This window comes from Thalassophryne amazonica, chromosome 20 (assembly GCF_902500255.1).
Source record: "Thalassophryne amazonica chromosome 20, fThaAma1.1, whole genome shotgun sequence".
Lineage (NCBI taxonomy): Eukaryota > Metazoa > Chordata > Actinopteri > Batrachoidiformes > Batrachoididae > Thalassophryne > Thalassophryne amazonica.
The window spans coordinates 10,927,434-10,948,304 of NC_047122.1; the positions used below are offsets into that span (position 1 = coordinate 10,927,434).

The window sequence follows — 20,871 nt, forward strand, 5'->3', positions numbered from 1 at the left end:
CTTTTTGAATATGATGCCACAAGCTTGGAGCACCTATGTTTGGGCAGTTCTGCCCATTCCTCTTTGCAGCACCTCTCAAGCTTCATCAGATTGGATGGGGAGCGTCGGTGCATAACCATTTTCAGATCTCTCCAGAGATGTTCAATCAGATTCAGGTCTGGGCTCTGGCTGGGCCACTCAGGGACATTCACAGAGTTGTCAGAGTTGTCGTGAAGCTACTCCTTTAACATCTTGGCTGTGTGTTTAGGGTCATTGTCCTGCTGAAAGATGAATTGTCGCTCCAGTCTGAGGTCAGGAGCGCTCTGGAGCAGGTTTTCATCCAGGATGTCTCTGTACATTGCTGCATTCATCTTTCCCTCAATCCTGAGCAGTCTTACAGTTCCAGCCGCTGAAAAACATCCCTACAGCATGATGCTGCCACACCATGCTTCACTGTAGGAATGGTGCCTGGTTTCCTCCAAACATGACGCTGGCACAGGCATTCACGCCAAAAGAGTTTAATCTTTGTCTCATCTGGATTGCTGCAGTGATGGGTTCTGGAAGGTTCTCCTCTCTCCACAGAGGAATACTGGAGCTCTGACAGAGTGACCATCAGGTACTTGGTCACCTCCCTGATTAAGGCCTTTCTCCCTGATCACTCGGTTTAGACGGGCGGTCAGCTCTAGGAAGAGTCCTGGTGGATCTGAAGTTCTATTTACAGATTATGATCACTGGGACCTTCAAAGCAGCAGAAATGTTTTGTACCCTTCCCCAGATTTGTGCCTTGAGACAATCGTGTTTTAGAGGTCTACAGACAATTCCTTTGACTTCATGGTTGGTTTGTGCTCTGACATGCACTGTCAACTGTGGGACCTTATATGTAGACAGGTGTGTGCCTTTCCAAATCATGTCCAATCAACTGATTTTACCCCAGGTGGACTCCGATTAAGCTATAGAAACAGCTTAAGGATCTTAATGATGATCAGTGGAAACAGAATGCACCTGAGCTCAATTTTGAGCTTTATGGTAAAGGGTATGAATACTTATGCACACGTGATTTCTTAGGTTTTTTTATGTTTAATAAATTAGAAAAAAACTGTAAACAAAACAAAACAAAAAAAAAACAATCAGATTTGCGGGGAATGTAATTGGACTAGAATGAGGTATTCTGTTTTTAAGATTGGGGTAAAATTGAGCTGTGTTAATTGCTGCAGTGATTAGTAGCTTGATTGTTTTGAGATTGAATTGACTGTACAAAGAAAGTAGCTGTCTTAAAAACAAAAAAGGGATTTTCACAGTCACGCATCCCCAAAGTTCAAAATTCATTGTGACACACAAGAAATTGTGTCTGTCAGAAGAAGACATGCACCCACCAAATAAAGCACAAAACAGAAAAAACAACCCCATCTGCTCCTGTTTTCTTTTGATTGACTCTTGCCAGTGTGGCAACTAGTGACGGGCATGCAGAACGTGGAGCTTTTGATTTGTGAGGTTTCCACATTGCTCGAAAAGCCTGAAGGCTCGTTGACTGAATTAGGAGTTGGAGTGTTATCTGGCAAACAGAGGCAGAGTAATGATTGCTGCCCTTATTGGTATTGAAGAGCACGTTTGCTTGTTGTAATAGCTACCATAGAAACCATATCAGCCAAGTAATTGTTTAGGCAGCCTCAGAAAATTAAGAGGACAGCATTAAAATGCTTTGGCATGGGTTCGTCTTGCTTCTCTGAGGGCAAATTTTCCATCAAATGTTCAATTTGTGTTTCTGCGTGTTGTAATAGATGAGCAGCTTTGGACCAGAAAGGGTTTTTTTTTCCTGTCTAATTTTGCTGTTCTTGTTTTGGACTCAGATCCCAAGTGCTGTAGTCCAATGCATCAATTACTTTGTTTTTGCGTCATATTCCTCCCCCATATGAACACATTTTTTGTGGCCGATATGATACCAATATATCTGCAGATATATGGCAGTGATTCCTAACAATTTGTTTTCAAACCCTCATGACAAAGAACGCTAGTCGAGGGTTAATGATTGTAGTTTACATCATGCTGCCTTTATTCGGATTGGCAGTTGCTGTGTCACATCGCTTATGGCCCTTTCACACATAAACACGAAATTGGGCGAAAGGAGCACAGTCCGTGCACGTGGAACGTTACACCACATCGCACTCCCACAGCAGCGGAGCAATTAGATGATGGACATATGCACATAAATCAACAAATACACGGAAGCCCACAATAATGCACAGAACATCACAGGAAAAATGAATGTACTGTGTAGCACAATCATGGTACTGGTCATGAATCTGTTGTCACTGTAAAAAAACAAAAAAAAAAAAACAGTGCAGTTTCTCATTAATTCCTGTTATGAAGCACGGCCAATATAAGTATCATCCTGTTCCTCTCTGTACATGACCGATGGTGATGCACATACACACACTGATGGTCTGACATGAATGAAGCCGTGTGCTCATAACGTGAACATATCAGCCGGTGCCGCATGTCCAGCGAGCGGGGCGCCAACGGACACCGCATCATATACCAAGGGAGTTTTTCCTTCCCACTGTAGCCAAGTGCTTGCTCACAGGGGGTCGTTTTGACCGTTGGGGTTTTACATAATTATTGTATGGCCTTGCCTTACAATATAAAGCGCCTCGGGGCAACTGTTTGTTGTGATTTGGCGCTATATAAAAAAAAATTGATTGATACCAAAGTTCATACTGTGCTGCACGTGCTCAGATGTCGCTGGCTGTTCCCCTTGTGATCTTGTCTGTATATAATTATCAGCATGTCATGAGAGCATGACAGCCCGCCCACACGTGCATTGTATGGAATGTGGCTCATGTTGTTGATGGCATGACATATGTCCTCCAGCTGAGTTGTGACAACCATCCAGATGTGCGCTGCACTGGACAGGGATCGCACTGCAGTCACCTCAACCGCACCTGACAATGTTTGACCATAGCGTCAGGGGAGGCAGGGGAACGACAGCACACTACTCACGACATCTGTGTTGCAGAGGGAGGGCACGACACACACGCCATGTGTTGCAGGAGGGGAGGGGGGTCTTGCATGACATGTGTTGCTTGGTAACATCACACTCATAGGGCACTTAGAAAAAGTGCTGCTGTTCGCACAGTCAGGTTGATCGTGGTCAGCTGCTCTCTACTCTCGTACTGGCAGCACGAATGGCCCCGCCTTTTCTAAGTGCCCCGCGAGTGGTTTTGGATGTTTGTGGGTGGCACCTGGACTCCAGCCGACTCCGGCCCAGAGTGCGTCGACTGGCCACTCGCACGGCATTCGACTAGTGTTGGCTGCTGGTGTGAAGGCTGCCTTGATCGTGTCATTCGCCCACTGTTCGACATGGCCGATGATTACGTGCAGTTGCTCGTTCGCGGCATGATATGTCCGACCTGTGTACGGTATGTCGTTCAAATGCTGCAAACATTATCAGATGGCAGTACGACCTCATCTTGCCCACCGTTCGAATGGGTTTCCGGCGTGAGCGGCGCATGAATATAGAGTGCATGTGCCGTAGTGTTAATTTTGTCGCCCATTTTTCAATTTAGTCGTAGTCTTATTCTTGTGTAAGGATGGGTATCGAGAACTGGTTCCTTTCGGGTATCGTTAAGAAATTATTCATTCTACCGACATCAATAACCTTTTAAGAAATTATTCATTCCACCGACATCAATAACCTTTTTGCTTTCAGGTGGATTTCAGATGGATTCCGGTTGCTTTTCAGTTGTGTGATTATCCGATTGTGATTGTGCATGAGCTGGACATGCCGGACAAGCCATCCTGTGAGACCAACACGGAGGTGGTTTTGTGCCGCGTAATGAACGGCTCCGTGGTGCGTCCCTCCGCTTTTCTTTCCATGAAAAAAACTCCTGTAACAGTGGAATGTGCCGAAAAAGTGCTGCTGTCCACGTCTCCTGCCTTTTTGTGAAAGTCAGACGAGGTCCCGGATCAACAAAGCCTTCACGTTGGAAATGATCTGGTTGTTTGAGCATGTCGATCGGCGCTGGGAGCGCGCTGCGCTCTCAGCAGTTGTGGGCCGTCCTTAAAGTGGCAGTAACACTCCTTAATCTGTATAATCCCCATAAAATCGGCCCTGAAAGCCATATTAATTTTCCGAACGGTGTCCACCTGGAAGAAAAATTGATGCAGCAAAGCTCCAAATCGTTCAGACATTTATTTGCAATAAAAATCCGACGAGAGGGGTGGACCACTGCTCACACAAAACCTGCTCACAGGCGAATGACGCAACCGACAGGCGTGAAAAAAACTCACGCATACGCACGAAGGTTCAAGCTTGTCTGATGCAGTCACACGTGATTCAAATCCATATGGTTTTTGAAAAAATAAAAAGGTCCGATACTTTTCTCACAGACCTCATATGTATTAGAAACACCAACAAAATAAAATAAAAACTGGTGTTAAATAATATGACTCTTACAGCTAGACTCTTATAGCTGAGCAGATTCAGAGGGATATAAATGTAAAATGTTACTTTGGCCCCGATCTCCCCTATAATACTCGCACCTGGAGCGCTGCAGCATGGCTGTGCTCAGACTGGAGCGCTGGAGACTGTGACAGTGGGATAAGTTCTCCCCGACAGGACGGAGGACATCTCATTTTGGGGAAAAACAGGTTTGGTCGGTTGTAGTTTGTCTGTTTTACGTTTGGAAAGAGGTGTCATTTGTTTTAAAATGGCAATTCGCTTTGAGAGCCGCAGCAAAACCCGCAACACACACAGACATGGAACGGATGATATTATCATTATGATTATTATTTTCATGAGGGACACTAACTTTAGTTTACTAACCAGAGAAGCGGGAGATATTAATGTTCCAGTCCACTGCAGAGAACCATGTCGTCAGCTGCCCCACAAAAAAGGCACGTTAATGATGAACAAATAAAAACTCTGTGTGAAACGGTGGACGATTCTCACCCTCTAGTCTAACCCTCTAACCCATTTAGCAACTTTAATCAGCAGAAAAGGTGAGTCACGACTGACATCTTTAATTGTGGATGCTGTGCTTCTAATCAGAACCAGCAGGTCCACAATTAACATAGAGAAATGATTATTTTCCTGTTACACACACTCAAAAACAATGTAATGGCCCAACTGCAGTGCAGGGTCAGTCCATCTCAGATCAGTCAATGAGTTAAACCCCACCTCCTGCAATTTTTATGAAATTTGGTATATAGGTAACTCATAGCCAGAAAAGCCAGAAGGTCAAATTTTAACTTGATCGGACCAGTAGTTTTCAAGATGTCGCAGTTTCACTTTTTCACGAAAAAGGGTGCAGCTGCCAAATTTCAAATTACTGTAAAAAAACAAACACAAACAAAACAAGACATTTCTGTAATGGGGAGAACATAAGGAATCTAAAACTGGCATTGTTTTGTGCATTTAGGTACTTTTGAGTTGGATGACCTTTTGACCTATATTTGACCTTGAAATTGAGACTGAGGGACACGCCCGACCTCTTCGGCCCCAGTATGAAAAATGTAGCCCTCTATCTCAACTACAACATATAAGAAAAATTGGAGGGGTTTTCTTTTTTATTTTCATGCAATACCTTGTGGAAGTTTACATACCCATTCCTTCAGAGATCCATTCAGTGTCCATTCTGTATACTTCAGCACATTTATATACATAGTGTCTTGTTGATGTATTCCACAAAATATTGTCAATCACAAACCAAAAGCAAATGAACATTTCACAAATGTCTCAGTCTTATGAACACTAGGTGTATGACTTTTACTCCTTGTCAACAGGCCAATTCAAACAGTGGTCAGAAATTCTGGTTAGGTCATTATGAGAAATACTCATCACACAGTGTACATCAGATTCAGGAATCTGACCCACTGACCCACTGCCTGTATGTGACTACCTCCATGTCTGCTAAATCATCACTGTTGGACAAAAATGAGTATACTCTATGCCTCAGATTAGAAACACTGACTTCTTCCTGGAAATTGCTATCACAACATAGACTGCCCAAAAAACTTAAGTTGGCAGCCAAATGGCAAAAAATAATCAGAAAATTAAACTGTAGTGTAAACATCAATTAGAATATGGGCTTGTTTAGAACTGTTAAAATTGCAAGATGGTACCACAGCTGAATGACATACATATTGGCTCTGTATGCATATCTTCTGCACTCTGTATACACAGAATTTACCAGATATCTAGAGGTAGCCTATATTCTATCCCAGTTTGCTCAAGTATGAAAAAGAAAACCCCTCCAATTTTTTATATGTTGTAGCTGACATATAGGGTTACATTTTTCATACTGAGGCCGAAGGGTCAAAATATAGGTCAAAAGGTCATCTAAATAAAAAGCCCCCAAATGCACAAAATGCCAGTATTAGATTCCTTAGGTTCTCCCCATTACAGAAATGTTTTGTTTTTAAAAATTGGACCAGTGGTTGCTGAGTTACAGTAATTTGAAATTTGGAGGCCGCACCCTTTTTCGCGTAAAAGTTAAAAAAATGAAATTGTGATATCTTGAAAACTACTGGTACGATCAAGATAAAATTTGAAATTCTGGCTTTTCTGGCTATGAGTTACCTATATTATATACCACATTTCTTAAAAAAAATGGAGGGGGCGAGGTTTAAAAATGCCATTTTTTTGGGTGACTATTACTACTGTTTCCCATAACTTCATGCTGTGGCCGATCAACTTTATGCCTCTGTAGTTACTGCAGCTCTGCACATCACCCTTGTTGTTAAAATTAGGAACATCACCCTTCGTCTCCACTTATCAGGCATCCTCTCACTTTCCAAGATTTTATTAAACAACCTGGCTAGAAACTCCACTGCCATCTCTCCTAGACATTTTCATGCGTCTACTAGAATATCATCTGGACCAACTGCCTTTTGACTCTTCAACCTCTTCATAGCTGCCCTCCCTTCATCCTTACTAATCTCTTGTCTCCTATTGCTGTAAAACACCCAGTTGGATTGAAACTGAATGTCAGCTGTTTGCTTTTCCGCTGTAGCTGATGTGACCAAGGGGTGATGGGGTCCCAGCTATGCATGACAGTATTGCATACAATGCCAATACCATTTTAAGTAATCATTATGGTTTCATGGGTATGGTGTCTTCACCACTCAAATGACTGCGATGAGTCATTTGAGCGTTGCAGCAAACTAAGTTTTTGTCACTGCCCTTTGGCAGACACAGGAAAATGTAAAATCTTAATCTTTAATTAACAATGCAGTTGCCATTACACTGCTAGAAATAATGATCTGTTTCCAGGGTGTTATGGCGTTGATGGAGAAAGTGACTCAATCATGAGCTCTGCCTCGGAGAATTCAACTGAGCCTTGGTTCTGTGATGCCTGTAAGAACGGAGTGACTCCCAGCTGTGAGCTTTGCCCCAACCAAGACGGCATCTTCAAAGAGACCGACGCTGGGAGGTAGAACACAGCACCACATTGACCTGGTGGTCAGCTGCCATTTACGAGAGGCGGCGAGTGGAATTTGTTCAGAAAAAAATAACAACGCCTAATGACCTTAGCTGGTGAAAATGCTGCAGGCAGCCAAAAGCTATCTAAATTGGACGTATATTCAGTACGAGAGAGAAAAGGAAGTTGGATTAAGGAGGAGAGAGAGCTAGTGGGAGAATGAAATGGGGATGGAGGGAAGACGAGAGATGGAGGAAGAAAAGGAGTGAGAGAAAAGAGTGTGTTATGTGAAGCGTGGAGACTTCAGCCACGTTATCGCTGATAGTGCTCCTCAGCCAGGCTGCACCCGAATTTACTACTTCACTAGAGCATGAAAAACACAGCAAATTAAACTGTGAAGCGGTTGCTTGCTAGAGATGGATATCTTTATATTGGACTTTGGATTCTCTTCGCTAAAGTCCGTATTTGAAATTGTGTCACACCAAACTGTAGTCAGAGTCTGCAGGCCACATACATCTATAAATCCAAGTCTGAGCAATTTACTGCTGTCAGTTTCATTATGTTAACTTTCTCATTGTCTGCACTAATTTGTTACACTGAACCTCTCATAAGTTTTAAACAGGTTAATAACAATCCTTCAAACCAGCAGGCAGAATTCACTTCATTTTTTTCCTGTTAATATTTCAAAATAATGGTTATTCCTAACCCTAATCTGAACCCCTGGGGTCCAAGTGAACCCCTGGGGCATCTTTTCTGATGTATTTTCTGAGCCACAATTCAGCTGAAGTTGTCTGTGATTGTTACCTACATAGTCATCTTTAGTTTCACTTATATTGGTCCCATTTGATTAAGTACTGTGGATTCCATAATAATTGTTTCTCTGGGGTGCACTTGGTTCCCACTTAGACATAACTGTATCTGGTTGGATCCCATAGTGTCAATTTTTCATAACTGCTGAACTGTCAGAGCAGTTTTATTCAGGTTATTTGCATCAGAGCAACTGCAGCGAATCGGGGTAAGTACTGAATTTTTGTATCAAAAAGTCATGTTCAAAAAAGGGAAAAAATGATCAAAGTCTTTCAAAATTGTTTATGAGCCAGAGACTAAAAAGTCTTCTTTCAAAGTAGTTGGAAACTGACCCTGTCTACAACCCCTGGCAAAAATTATGGAATCACCGGCCTCGGAGGATGTTCATTAAGTTGTTTAATTTTGTAGAAAAAAGCAGATCACAGACATGACACAAAACTAAAGTCATTTCAAATGGCAACTTTCTGGCTTTAAGAAACACTATAAGAAATCAAGAAAAAAAGATTGTGGCAGTCAGTAACGGTTACTTTTTTAGACCAAGCAGAGGAAAAAAATATGGAATCACTCAATTCTGAGGAAAAAATTATGGAATCACCCTGTAAATTTTCATCCCCAAAACTAACACCTGCATCATATCAGATCTGCTCATTAGTCTGCATCTAAAAAGGAGTGAACACACCTTGGAGAGCTGTTGCACCAAGTGGACTGACATGAATCATGGCTCCAACACGAGAGATGCCAATTGAAACAAAGGAGAGGATTATCAAACTCTTAAAAGAGAGTAAATCATCATGCAATGTTGCAAAAGATGTTGGTTGTTCACAGTCAGCTGTGTCTAAACTCTGGACCAAATACAGACAACATGGGAAGGTTGTTAAAGGCAAACATACTGGTAGACCAAGGAAGACAAAGCGTCAAGACAGAAAACTTAAAGCAATATGTCTCAAAAATCGAAAAATGTACAACAAAACAAATGAGGAACGAATGGGAGGAAACTGGAGTCAACGTCTGTGACTGAACTGTAAGAAACCGCCTAAAGGAAATGGGATTTACATACAGAAAAGCTAAACGAAAGGCATCATTAACACCTAAACAGAAAAAAACAAGGTTACAATGGGCTAAGGAAAAGCAATTGTGGACTGTGGATGACTGGATGAAAGTCATATTCAGTGATGAATCTCGAATCTGCATTGGGCAAGGTGATGATGCTGGAACTTTTGTTTGGTGCCTTTCCAATGAGATTTATAAAGATGACTGCCTGAAGAGAACATGTAAATTTCCACAGTCATTGATGATATGGGGCTGCATGTCAGGTAAAGGCACTGGGGAGATGGCTGTCATTACATCATCAATAAATGCACAAGTTTATGTTGATATTTTGGACAATTGAAAGGATGTTTAGGGATGATGAAATCATTTTTCAAGATGATAATGCATCTTGCCATAGAGCAAAAACTGCAAAAACATTCCTTGCAAAAAGACGCATAGGGTCAATGTCATGGCATAGGGTTAATGTCAATGAGCAAATCTGATTTGATGCAGGTGTTAATTTGGGGGATGAAAATTTACAGGGTGATTCCATAATTTTTTCCTCAGAATTGAGTGATTCCATATTTTTTTCCTCTGCTTGGTCTAAAAAAGTAACCGTTACTGACTGCCACAATCTTTTTTTCTTGATTTTTTTTTCTTTAATATTTATTTCATTCATTTAAAAGAAAAACAGAAAATCAAAAAACAAAAGCACCACAATACCAGAATGAAAAGGAGCAGAAAGAAGAACAAGTCTTATGATTTCTGCCCCTTTTAACAATACAATCTTTCAATATACAGCATCATAGTCAACATTATTTAACAGATTGCATTTCTTTAACTTGTCACATACCACTGACCCATTTCATAATTATGACCATTAATTAATAGATTACATCACTGACAGGTTACATTTAAACTTAAGACACTCCAAACATTATTAACAGTTTACTTTTTTTTTTTTTTTGACTTTCTTACAGCCCACTGACTTACTTCATAGTTTCATACTTACTTAATACATCTAATTTAATATGTTTTTTAAATAATTTAAGCGACCTTAATTCTTTAATTTCTTTATTAAGATTGTTCCATAATTTGACACCATTTACTGCAATACTCCTTTCCTTTACTTTGGTTCTAAATCTTGTTTTTTTAAAGACTTCTATTCCTTTCAATTTATAACTACTTACTCTTTTTTCAAACATATTTTGAATGTTTGTTGGTAAAGTATTTTATTAACTTGGTACATCGTTTGTAATATTTTCAAATCAACTAAATCATGAAATTTAAGTACCCTATACTTAATAAACAATGGATTAGATGAATCTCTAAAACCACTGTTACTAATCACTTTTAAAGCTCTTTTCTGCAAAATAAATAAAGGTTGTATATAGGTTGTATATGTTGATCCCCAGATTTCTACACAGTAAGTTAAATATGGGACAATCAATGAATTGTACAATGTTAATAAACCATAACTATTTAATGAATATTTTACTTTATGCAAAACAGCAATGGCTTTCGCTATTTTTCCTTTTATGTAATTTATGTGTGACTTCCATGTAAGATCTTCATCAATCATGACTCCTAAAATTTCATTTCTTTTACCCTTTGTATATCCATTCCATCTATTTGTAATGACACATTATTTTCTTTCGCTCTATCATTAAACAATATGAAATTTGTCTTATTAATATTTAGTGACAATCTGTTTATATCAAACCAATGTTTAACTTTTTCCAACTCTGTATTTATCACTTGTGCTACTTCCTGTATATCTGATCCAGAGTAAAACAGCGTTGTATCATCAGCAAATAAAATGCTGCCAAGCACATTGGATACATTCACAAAATCATTGATATACAAAATAAACAGTTTGGGTCCAAGTACCGATCCTTGTGGTACTCCATAAATAATGTTACACAATTCTGATTTGGTATTATTTATCTGAACAAACTGTTTTCTATTTTCTAAGTAGCTTTTTACCCACTGATGTGCAACACCTCTTATTCCATATTGTTGTAACTTGTGGAGCAATCTTGAGTGGTCTATAACATCAAAAGCCTTTTTCAGGTCAATAAAAATACTTACAAAATAATCCTTATTATCTATTGTTGTTGATATTTTCTCTATTAGTTCCATAATTGCCATAGCTGTCGAATGTTTTGTTCTGAATCCATACTGAGCATTATTTAAAATATGATGTTTCTCAATAAATTTATCCAATCTTGTTACAAAAACTTTTTCCATAATTTTAGAAAACTGTGGAAGCAATGATACTGGCCTGTAATTAGAAAAATTATGTTTGTCTCCATTTTTATATAATGGGACTACCTTAGCAATTTTCATTTCATCTGGAAAAACCCCAGTTGACAGAGACAGATTACAAATATAAGTAAATGGTTCAATAACAATTTCTATTATACTTTTACAGTCATCATGTCTAAATCTTCATGGTCAGTTGATCTTTTGCTTACACAGTTTTTTACAATATTTCTTATTTCATCTTTTTCCACATTGTCCAGGAAAATACTATTGACCGTATTTACCAATGTACATAATTTATCTTCTATTATTGGTTTATTTCCCACCAGACTTGACCCTACATTTGAAAAATAATCATTAAACCCATTTGCAACTTCTTTTATATCATATATCTCTTTATTTTCCTTAACAAAGTAATTTGGAATAGTTTCTTTCGTTCCATCACTATCAATCACACTTTTTATAATTCCCCATGTTACCCTCATATTATCTTTACTCTTATTTAGTTTTTCACTGTAATAATCTTTTTTTTGTTTCCTAATTATTGTTAATAGTTTATTTTTATATTTTTTGTATTTATGTTCTGATTCCTTTGTTTGCAATTTTAAAAAGCACCTGTATAAATAGTTTTTCTTTGCACAAGCATTTTTTATTCCCTTTGTCAGCCATGGTTTATTTACTCTTTTCTTACTAATTTCAATTAATTTACAATTTTTATTGTATGATTTCATCAATATTTTCATAAATGAGTTATATGCTACATTAACATCACTGACATAAACTTCTTCCCAGTTTTGATTTTTAAGGTCATATTTTAATGCCTCTAAGGCTTTTACTGACTTATCTCTTTTAAAGTTTATATCAGTTTTTTTGTTGTACCTATTTTTATATTTAAATATTGAAAAAATTGGTAAATGGTCGCTAATATCTGTCATGAAGATCCCATTCTTGATAATTTCATCTGTTCTGTTTGTAAATATATTATCAATTACCGTTGCACTTTGCGATGTAATTCTGGTTGGTTTTGTTATCAAGGGGAATAACCCCAAACTATACATTGTATTCACAAAATCACTTGATCTTTGGCAGCTGGAGCTTTCTATGTTAATATTAAAGTCCCCACACATAAAAAGCGTTTTGTTTTTAATTTGATGGAATAATTCAATTATTTTATCTGTAAATTTCACAACACAAGAATCTGGTGCTCTGTATACACAACTAACTAAATATTCTTAGATGTTTCATGTACAAGTTCCACTGTTACAATTTCTATGACATCATTCATAATTGTCATTTCTTCAACAATTGTACACATCAGATCTGTTTTTGTATACAGAGCAATACCACCGCCTTTTTTATATCTTCTGTTTACAAAATACAGCTCATATCCCTCCATTTGAACTTCATCCATGAGATCATCTTTAAGCCAAGATTCAGTGATTGCAACAATACTAAATCTATTTTTAAACTGATTTAAATAATCTTTTATTTGTGACATTTTACAATACAAGCTTCGACTGTTTATATGTATGAGTGACAGGGTATCTTCTGCAATTTTTTCACTATTCAGCTGTTCTACTGTATAATACTCACAACCAATCGTTTTTAAGTCAAATATACTTTCATCAATATTAGTGTCTATGTCATATATTTTATCCTCAGTTTCCATGTTTGATCTGATTTTTTGTTGGTCCAATTACCAACAGATGTTATATTTGATTGTCTATTCAGGTCTGTATTTCATAAGGTCCTCCATGTTTTTGATTTGTATACCGTTTGTTCCTTCTTTCACTCTAATCCACACCCTACAATTCCAGACCCATGTAGCAACAATATGTTTCTGTTTTCTTAGTAGTCTTGCTTCCCTAGCAATATCTGCATTTTTTTTTTGTTAGATGCTCATTTATATAGACACTCGTTCCTTTCAAATTCTTTGCCTGTCTTAATAACTCATATTTATATTTTCTGCTTGTAAATCGTATAACAATGTTAGATAGTTTATTTTTTCTATCTTTAGTTGGAATAGTATAACAGTCTGATATTGTATCTTGATGGATGACAACACCTTTTTGATATAAAAAGTTTGTAACTTGTTGTTCCAATGATTGTCTTTCTTCAGGTGGTGCATTCTCCCCACTGGTTCCACCAGAATCCACCACCCTTGCATATGTCCGATGCCTTGTTTCTAGTCCAGATATTATAACGTCATCTTTTCTAGTAAATTGTTCAAGTTCATCTACACGTTGCTCAAGTTTCTTAATGATCTTGTCCTTCTCTTTAACCAGATTTTGGAGTTCTTTAATTTCCACCATCAGTTTGTCTAGATTAGACATGTCTTTTGATATATGGTTTAATGAGGTCTTTATCTCCTCTATATCTTCCTCGAGTTTATCTGTTTTCCTGTGTGGTGCCATGCCGACTGTCGTGGCTCAGTATGGCTACTATTGATTACAAAAACAATTCTCACCAGTAGCCTCCACCACCACAGGTCCGGTAGCCGCACCCCAACCCTCCCCGTTGCTAACCTCGTTCACAGCCGCCCCAGCCACGGTCGTAGCCGCCGCCAGCCCTGGATGTAGCCGCTGCTAGCCGCGGATGTAGCCGACGCCTCGGGCCTGGATGTATCGCCGCCACCGATGCCTCGGGCCTGAATGAACCGCCTCCACCGATGCCTCCGCTGCTAGCCTCGGACGTAGCCGCTGTTAACCTCGGATGTAGCCGACGCCTCGGGCCTGGATGTATCGCCGCCACCGATGCCTCGGCCTGGATGAACCGCCTCCACCGATGCCTCCGCCGCCAGCCACGGATGTAGCCGCTGCTAGCCTCGGATGTAGCCGCTGCTAGCCTCGAACGTAGCCGCTGCTAGCCTCGGACGTAGCCGCTGCTAGCCTCGGACGTAGCCGCTGTTAGCCTCAGATCTAGCTGACGCCTCAGGCCTGCTTTAAGCTTTTAAAGGTCTTGTTTCCTCTGAAGCTGTTGTTGAGAATATGCAGCAGCTCGTACAGAACTCGGACCTCGGTCTGAAGAAACTCACACCTCTGCTTACTCCAATCAGGAGTCACGGAGTGCTGGAGCCTTTCTTATAGTGTTTCTTAAAGCCAGAAAGTTGCCATTTGAAATGACTTTAGTTTTGTGTCATGTCTGTGATCTGCTTTTTTTCTACAAAATTAAACAACTGAATGAACATCCTCTGAAGCCAGTGATTCCATAATTTTTGCCAGGGGTTGTAGTTATATTACAGCATGAGTTAAAGTTCTCCGGCACCATGACGGATTTCCGTCATTTGGAAAATTTAACCACACATACGCAAGCACGTGGTGTCATGCGTGTTTTGGGGCCGAAATATGATACTGTCATTGTCAAAGCAACATCCCATTCTGCTGTAATAAGAGCGGCAGCAATGTCAGTGTGGATGGCGCTGCATGGCGGAAGAAGGGTCTGTGTGAATTTTCACTCCTCTCCGCTCTGTTTACTGCTTGCCATGAGCCACGGTCCTTCTCCTCCCTGTCTTCGTGGGAACATTGGCAGACCTTCCCCAAGCAGAGCAGATTGTGGCTTTGCTTTGAACCAATGAAGCAATGCTTTGATCTGCTGCTTTGTTGGTTCTTTGTTTTATTTTGCTTTATCTTAATTTTCCCCCGCTAAAACCCTAAAGAGCATATGTCTGTGAGTAATATTTACCTTTTTATGTTAATCTGACCTGTTATGGTCTTCTGAAACAGTTGATAGATGTATTTTCTAACTTAAAAACTGGGCCGATGCTAACGCGTTAGCATGTCTATGGCGTTTTCAATGTTAAAGTTAGCATTAAGCTGTTCGCATCTCAGCATGTTTGTGTGCGTTTGTTTTCTGTATAATAATTAAAGGCTGAGCGTCTGTTAACGTAAAAGAGTCAGTTGTATTACAAATTGTAATATTTATTTATTTTATTTATATATTAATAATAATAATAGCAACAGCAACAATAATGGTAATAATAACTAATAATGCTACAAAAATTTTTTAGAGAAACAGACAAAAAGAACCTGATAAAACAAAACACAACAGAAAAGGTAAAACCAACTAACAGTGAACATAAATAAATATAGAAATAAATGTCCTGTGAACACCTGGTGACTCTTACATCTCCAATTCATCCCTGTCTTATTTAAGTTTAATGACAATTTGTTTGTCATACCACATCTAAGCTGTGTTTTTACAGAAGAAAAAAATAATAATGTGCAGCAAACTGCACATTTGTGCTTTTTTTCATGAAAAAATCTTATTAAAGCTCACATATTACACTTTAGTCAGGCCTTTAAAATACTTTTGTGGACTCTTGCTGTAATATGTTGTCAGTGGTTGAGAAAGTTGCTGTAGGCATCTAAAAATGCTCATAATCGGGTGAAACCTGATGGAAATCTCTTTGTGGTGTGTTGGTGATGTATGTATGTGTAAAATAAAACAAAACACTACTCCAGGTATGTTTTTGACGAGAATATAAATCATAACTTTGTTACAAGCTCAAATGTTGATGTTGCGTGATAAAGGCCTTTTAATAATAACTCACTTAAAGAAATAATGGCAAAACTCACATGTAAGTAAAAAAAACAAACGATTAATTGAAAAAATAATTGACCGATTAATCAATTACTAAAATAATCGTTAGTTGCAGCCGTAGTTTGTTTTACGAGTGAGAGCATTTTACCGATTAAATGTGAAGAAGCCAGTTTTGAGTTTCTCAGTGCACATGTGTTTTCAAAACTGGTGACAGTGTTACTTTGTGCACAGCAGAACAACGTTGTCAGTTGCTTTAGGTCCTCATTTTGTATTTTATTGACTCTACAGCCAGCGACACAGCACCCTTTTGGCGCATTTACTGGATTACAACCAATCAAAATACTACAGAAGACAAAGAATTTTTACTTGACAATTTGAAGTGAGTTTTCTTTGTTTGAGAGGGCTTCATACCCATTAAAATTCACTAGAATATACCAAATTTGACTTACTCTTTTAAAAATGTTCTGGGGGAGCACGCCCAGACCCCCCATAATCAATAATGTGTTTTTACTTGACAGTTTGAAGTGAGTTTTCTTTGTTTCACAGGGCTTCATACCCATTAAAATTCACCAGAATATACAAAATTTGACTTGCTTTTTTAAAAATTTTCTGGGGGAGATCCCTAGACCCCCCATAATCAAGACTACACTCTTCCTCCCACCACCCTTTTATGTACTTTTATATTCAGGTTTTGCATTCTTTTTATACTTTGTCTCTCTCTCCTTAGAGGCTATTTAGAATAGATTTGGGTACTGTCTGTGTTTATTTATTGAGGAAAAAAAGTATGTGCTCCCACTACGCTACATTTTAGGGAATTGCTGGCATTGGTTTTTTCCAGGAAAAAATTACAATAGGATGAAAATTTATTGCTTTAACCCATGTATTACAGAAACCTGCAAGAATAGAATCAATAAAAACACAGTAATAGTAATAAGTTCTGGTGGAACCACATGGACCCCAGGTGTACAGATTAGTTAGTTTCACGATGTGAACTGATGAGTTCAGCTCAAGCTTTTTGAGTTTTCTCTTTTTTTATTTATTTATTTTTTGACTACCTGAGAGTTTTTATTCATGTGTTCTCTCATACTTTTATCGAGTTTGAATTTTTTGCTTCCTTTTCAGATGGGTGCATGTGGTTTGTGCACTTTATGTTCCTGGTGTTGCATTTGGAGACATTGATAAGCTCCGACCTGTGACGCTGACAGAGATGAATTATTCAAAATATGGTGCCAAGGCAAGTTGTTCTTTTCACTTTGATATATTGGCAGTTGTAGGTCTATATATATAAGTCACAGTTTTTAATTATGTATTTATTTTGTACTAGTTTAGGGGTTTCTGCAACTAGTACTCCAGTGCAGATCACATTTGTTATTTATAATAATAATGATTAATAATAATAATACTGGGCAGCATGGTGACCAAGAGGTTTGTGTGCTTATTTCCAGTATGGAAGGTTCTTGGTTCAAGGCAACCCCTGCCCATTCTCAGGATGAGGGATCCCATGTAATGTGGAGTTGTGTCTTGAAAGGCATCCTGCGTAAAACGTTTGCGTAAAACAAATCAGCACCCAGATTCATATCTGAAAGGACTTGGGTATAAAACTGTTCTTAACGGGCTTTCCCAGGAATCAGTGCACTAAACAAAAGAAACTCCAACAACAAAAAGAACACGGCAACATTACATAAAAATCCCAAGTTAAAGAACTGATGAAAAAAATCAAATGAACTCACTTTTTTAATTGTAGTGCCTCCAAAGCTGCGGGTCACTAATCTATGTTTATTTGCATAAAAAAAAAATGTGTGTTTATTTGTCCATCGTGCTTATTTTTGAAATGTAAAAGTTATGTTAAGTAGCATCACATGCTGTGGTGTGCACCTGTGCTACACTGTGCTTCTAGTCATTGTTGAACTCACCCCCAGGGACATGCTGTGTTAAAAATGTGAGTTCCACATAGAGAAAAAGCTGCATCTTGTACTTCGGTATGACATTAAAATATGTTTAATAAAATACTAGTGTTGCTTGTGGGGATCCACGGGCTCTAGATTGGGTAGTTTTTATAAAATAGGTAGCTGACATTTTGCAAGGATGGTAATAAATTAAGTAAAGCTTGTATAATGAGTTGGAATGGCGTGCGAGTCCACAATGTTTTTAGAACCTTAGACCACAACAGTTTTTAGAAGAACTCAACACTTTTATTTCCTGTTAATTATGTAATTTTTAAAAAATGTTAATTTACTGTCTTAATGTGTTTATTAATTGTTTAGGTTGTTATCATATACACACATTATTATTATTATTATCATATTATTATTATATTGTATATTTATATATGTATTTTACATTATGTACTTGCATTGAACTTACTAAATAATAGCACGTACGCGTTTAATATATAGATGATTTAACGCCCTTTGCTAGTGCTAGTCCAGAATTTAATTATTATATCATTCACTGTTGTTAGCTAATATTTCTAATTTCTCCAAAACTATTAGCCCTGTCAACTTTCCATTTTTGCAGTGTTCATCCTTGTCCCAAAATCCATAAGCATACAAATTGGCAAATGTCAGCTCTTCCCAGTTTCTCCGAGATGAAAGCCATATGCACAAATACTAACAGAGGCCACTTGGCTATTATAATATTGATTTATTATTGATTATTAAAGTGAGGTGAGTTAATACTCTGCTCTTTTTTTTCAGAAATGACTAGAGTCCTCCTTGTTGTATTGTTTTGCTTGTAGGAATGCAGTTTTTGTGAGGATGCTCGCTTTGCCAGAACTGGCGTCTGCATCAGCTGTGATGCAGGAATGTGTCGCTCCTACTTTCATGTGACCTGTGCACAGAGGGAGGGACTCCTGTCGGAGGCTGCAGCAGAAGAGGTAGTGGAAGTGGTCAAAATATTGAGCTCATAAGACATTTCATCATATTTCTTCTTGAGGGTAAATTATCTGTGTCCACTGTAAGCAACAAGTAGAGTCTGATAACGCAGACTAGTTTTGTGCTTTTCTGCCCCAAAAAGTGTTTCTTTCATCATGACTTTCCTAAATGTTGAATGCCATCAGTAGTTGTGTCTACCTACATAGTAAAATAAGATCTTTGTGCACTTCTAAAGGCTATGGCCTTTAGAAGTGCACAAAGATCTTATTTTACTATGTAGGTAGTAAAATAACTTGGTATTGCATGTCCCATAACTTTAGGGAATTGTTGTTCCCACAGTGTAATTGCCAAAAACTGTTGTATCTAAAAGTGTTTTCATTTTTAATGCTGTAACATTATTGGTCCAGTCGCTAACCACACAAGTATAAAATGTTCAGCTAATATCCAGTCGTATGAAACGGTTTTCAAAGAGTCAAAATTTTACACACAGACATCACAAGTCAACACCACTTCTGATCCAGCTTCTCCTCACGTAATCGGTGCGAGCAGCAGTACTTCAAGTACCACTCAACTCAGGCGCAAAATAAAATACCTCGACATGTTTGATAGCCAAAGTTTCCATTCTGCTGCGGCCTAATCAAAAGTTACACTGGCAGATTTACATATGACTTTCAGAATAACAAATCAAGAGACATTTTATTTGCACTGCTAACTAAAAAAATAACTACTTAATGGTGTTTATTGTAAGTGTAGCACGATAGAACTACCATGATTCCAACAAAATGCTGATTTGTACTCGTATTTTATGTTCCAGCTCTGAATAATGATGGACAAGCGTGCCACCATGCTGCAGTGTGATGTTACACGGTACAAAATCAGTGTAATACAGGAACATGTTGCAGAATAGCTGCAGAAGCAGAGTACAGGTAGAAGCAGAGTACAGGTTATAATGTGCACCTCTATCCCTGCAGCGAAGGGCAAGTAGGAGTAGTATGGTGCTGTACGATGTCCTGTGTGTGGTCAGTGCAGAGCTACAGTGGGAAATCAATGTGTAACAAGGCCAAGTTTTGTTGAGCACTGAACATACCATGTTTTGCAGACAAGATACAATTATTTCCCATCTTTGATCATTTTGTGAGCATACGATAAGTGTCTCAGCTGTGCTAGCTGAAAAGTGATAGAAAATAATAGAAATGTGATTATTGGGGGTTTATACGAATTACAAGAAATTCAAATCCATCTATTGAGCACAGAATAGATTGTTTGATCCAATAGAAACACCCGACTTAATTCAGAAATTCTTATTATCAAATGGTGGCTAAGGGTCTGTATCAGGTCACGGCCTTGTTGAAGCACCAATGGCTTGTTGCATGGGAGCATGTACACTCCTTTTCATTGTTCAGTTTTTTAGTTTGGTCACACACATGAGATGATGGCTGCTTTTTCAACGATAAATCTGATATTTAGTTTGCCAGGTGTATCATTCTTATATATTTTATGTGGGGAGACATGAGTAGCTATAGCAAAGTGGGTATACATGTTCCTGTGTGTTTCTTTTATAATGCCCATATTGTTAGCAGATGAGCATCATCACTTTGGCTGTTTGCTTTACAGATACTCCTGCAGTGATCAGGGGTTAAAGAATACAATATTTTTGTTTACAGAGATTAATTAGTTAATTATTTTTACAGAGGGGTCATTCCATGCCAAGTTAGCCAGTGGTCCCCACATGACCCCCTCCAAAAAAAGTGAAAAACACTGCACTTGCTCCCCAGCCAGAGAAATAGAAATACCCCAAGTTTTAATCGCAGCATTTTTGTTCGTATTTGGAAAAAACACTTTCTGGCCAACTTTGGAGAGCAATATAGCCTAGCCAAATTAAGTGAAACCCCTCAAACCTATTATCCTAGGCAAAATCATACTGGAAAAGCCATATCTGGCATCAAAACAATGATATCTGA

General features: G+C 38.4%; 1 protein-coding gene across 3 annotated transcripts in view; it reads left to right on the top strand.

Annotated features, from left to right (window-relative positions):
* Positions 1–20,871, top strand: part of phf14 (PHD finger protein 14) — a 340,053-nt gene that overhangs the window by 27,324 nt on the left and 291,858 nt on the right. For all 3 annotated transcript variants that reach the window (XM_034160315.1, XM_034160316.1, XM_034160317.1), the window contains exons 5-7: positions 7,250–7,409; positions 17,160–17,271; positions 18,775–18,912. In XM_034160315.1, coding sequence (XP_034016206.1) covers positions 7,250–7,409; positions 17,160–17,271; positions 18,775–18,912 — 410 coding nt within the window. The remainder of the gene's footprint in view (positions 1–7,249; positions 7,410–17,159; positions 17,272–18,774; positions 18,913–20,871) is intronic.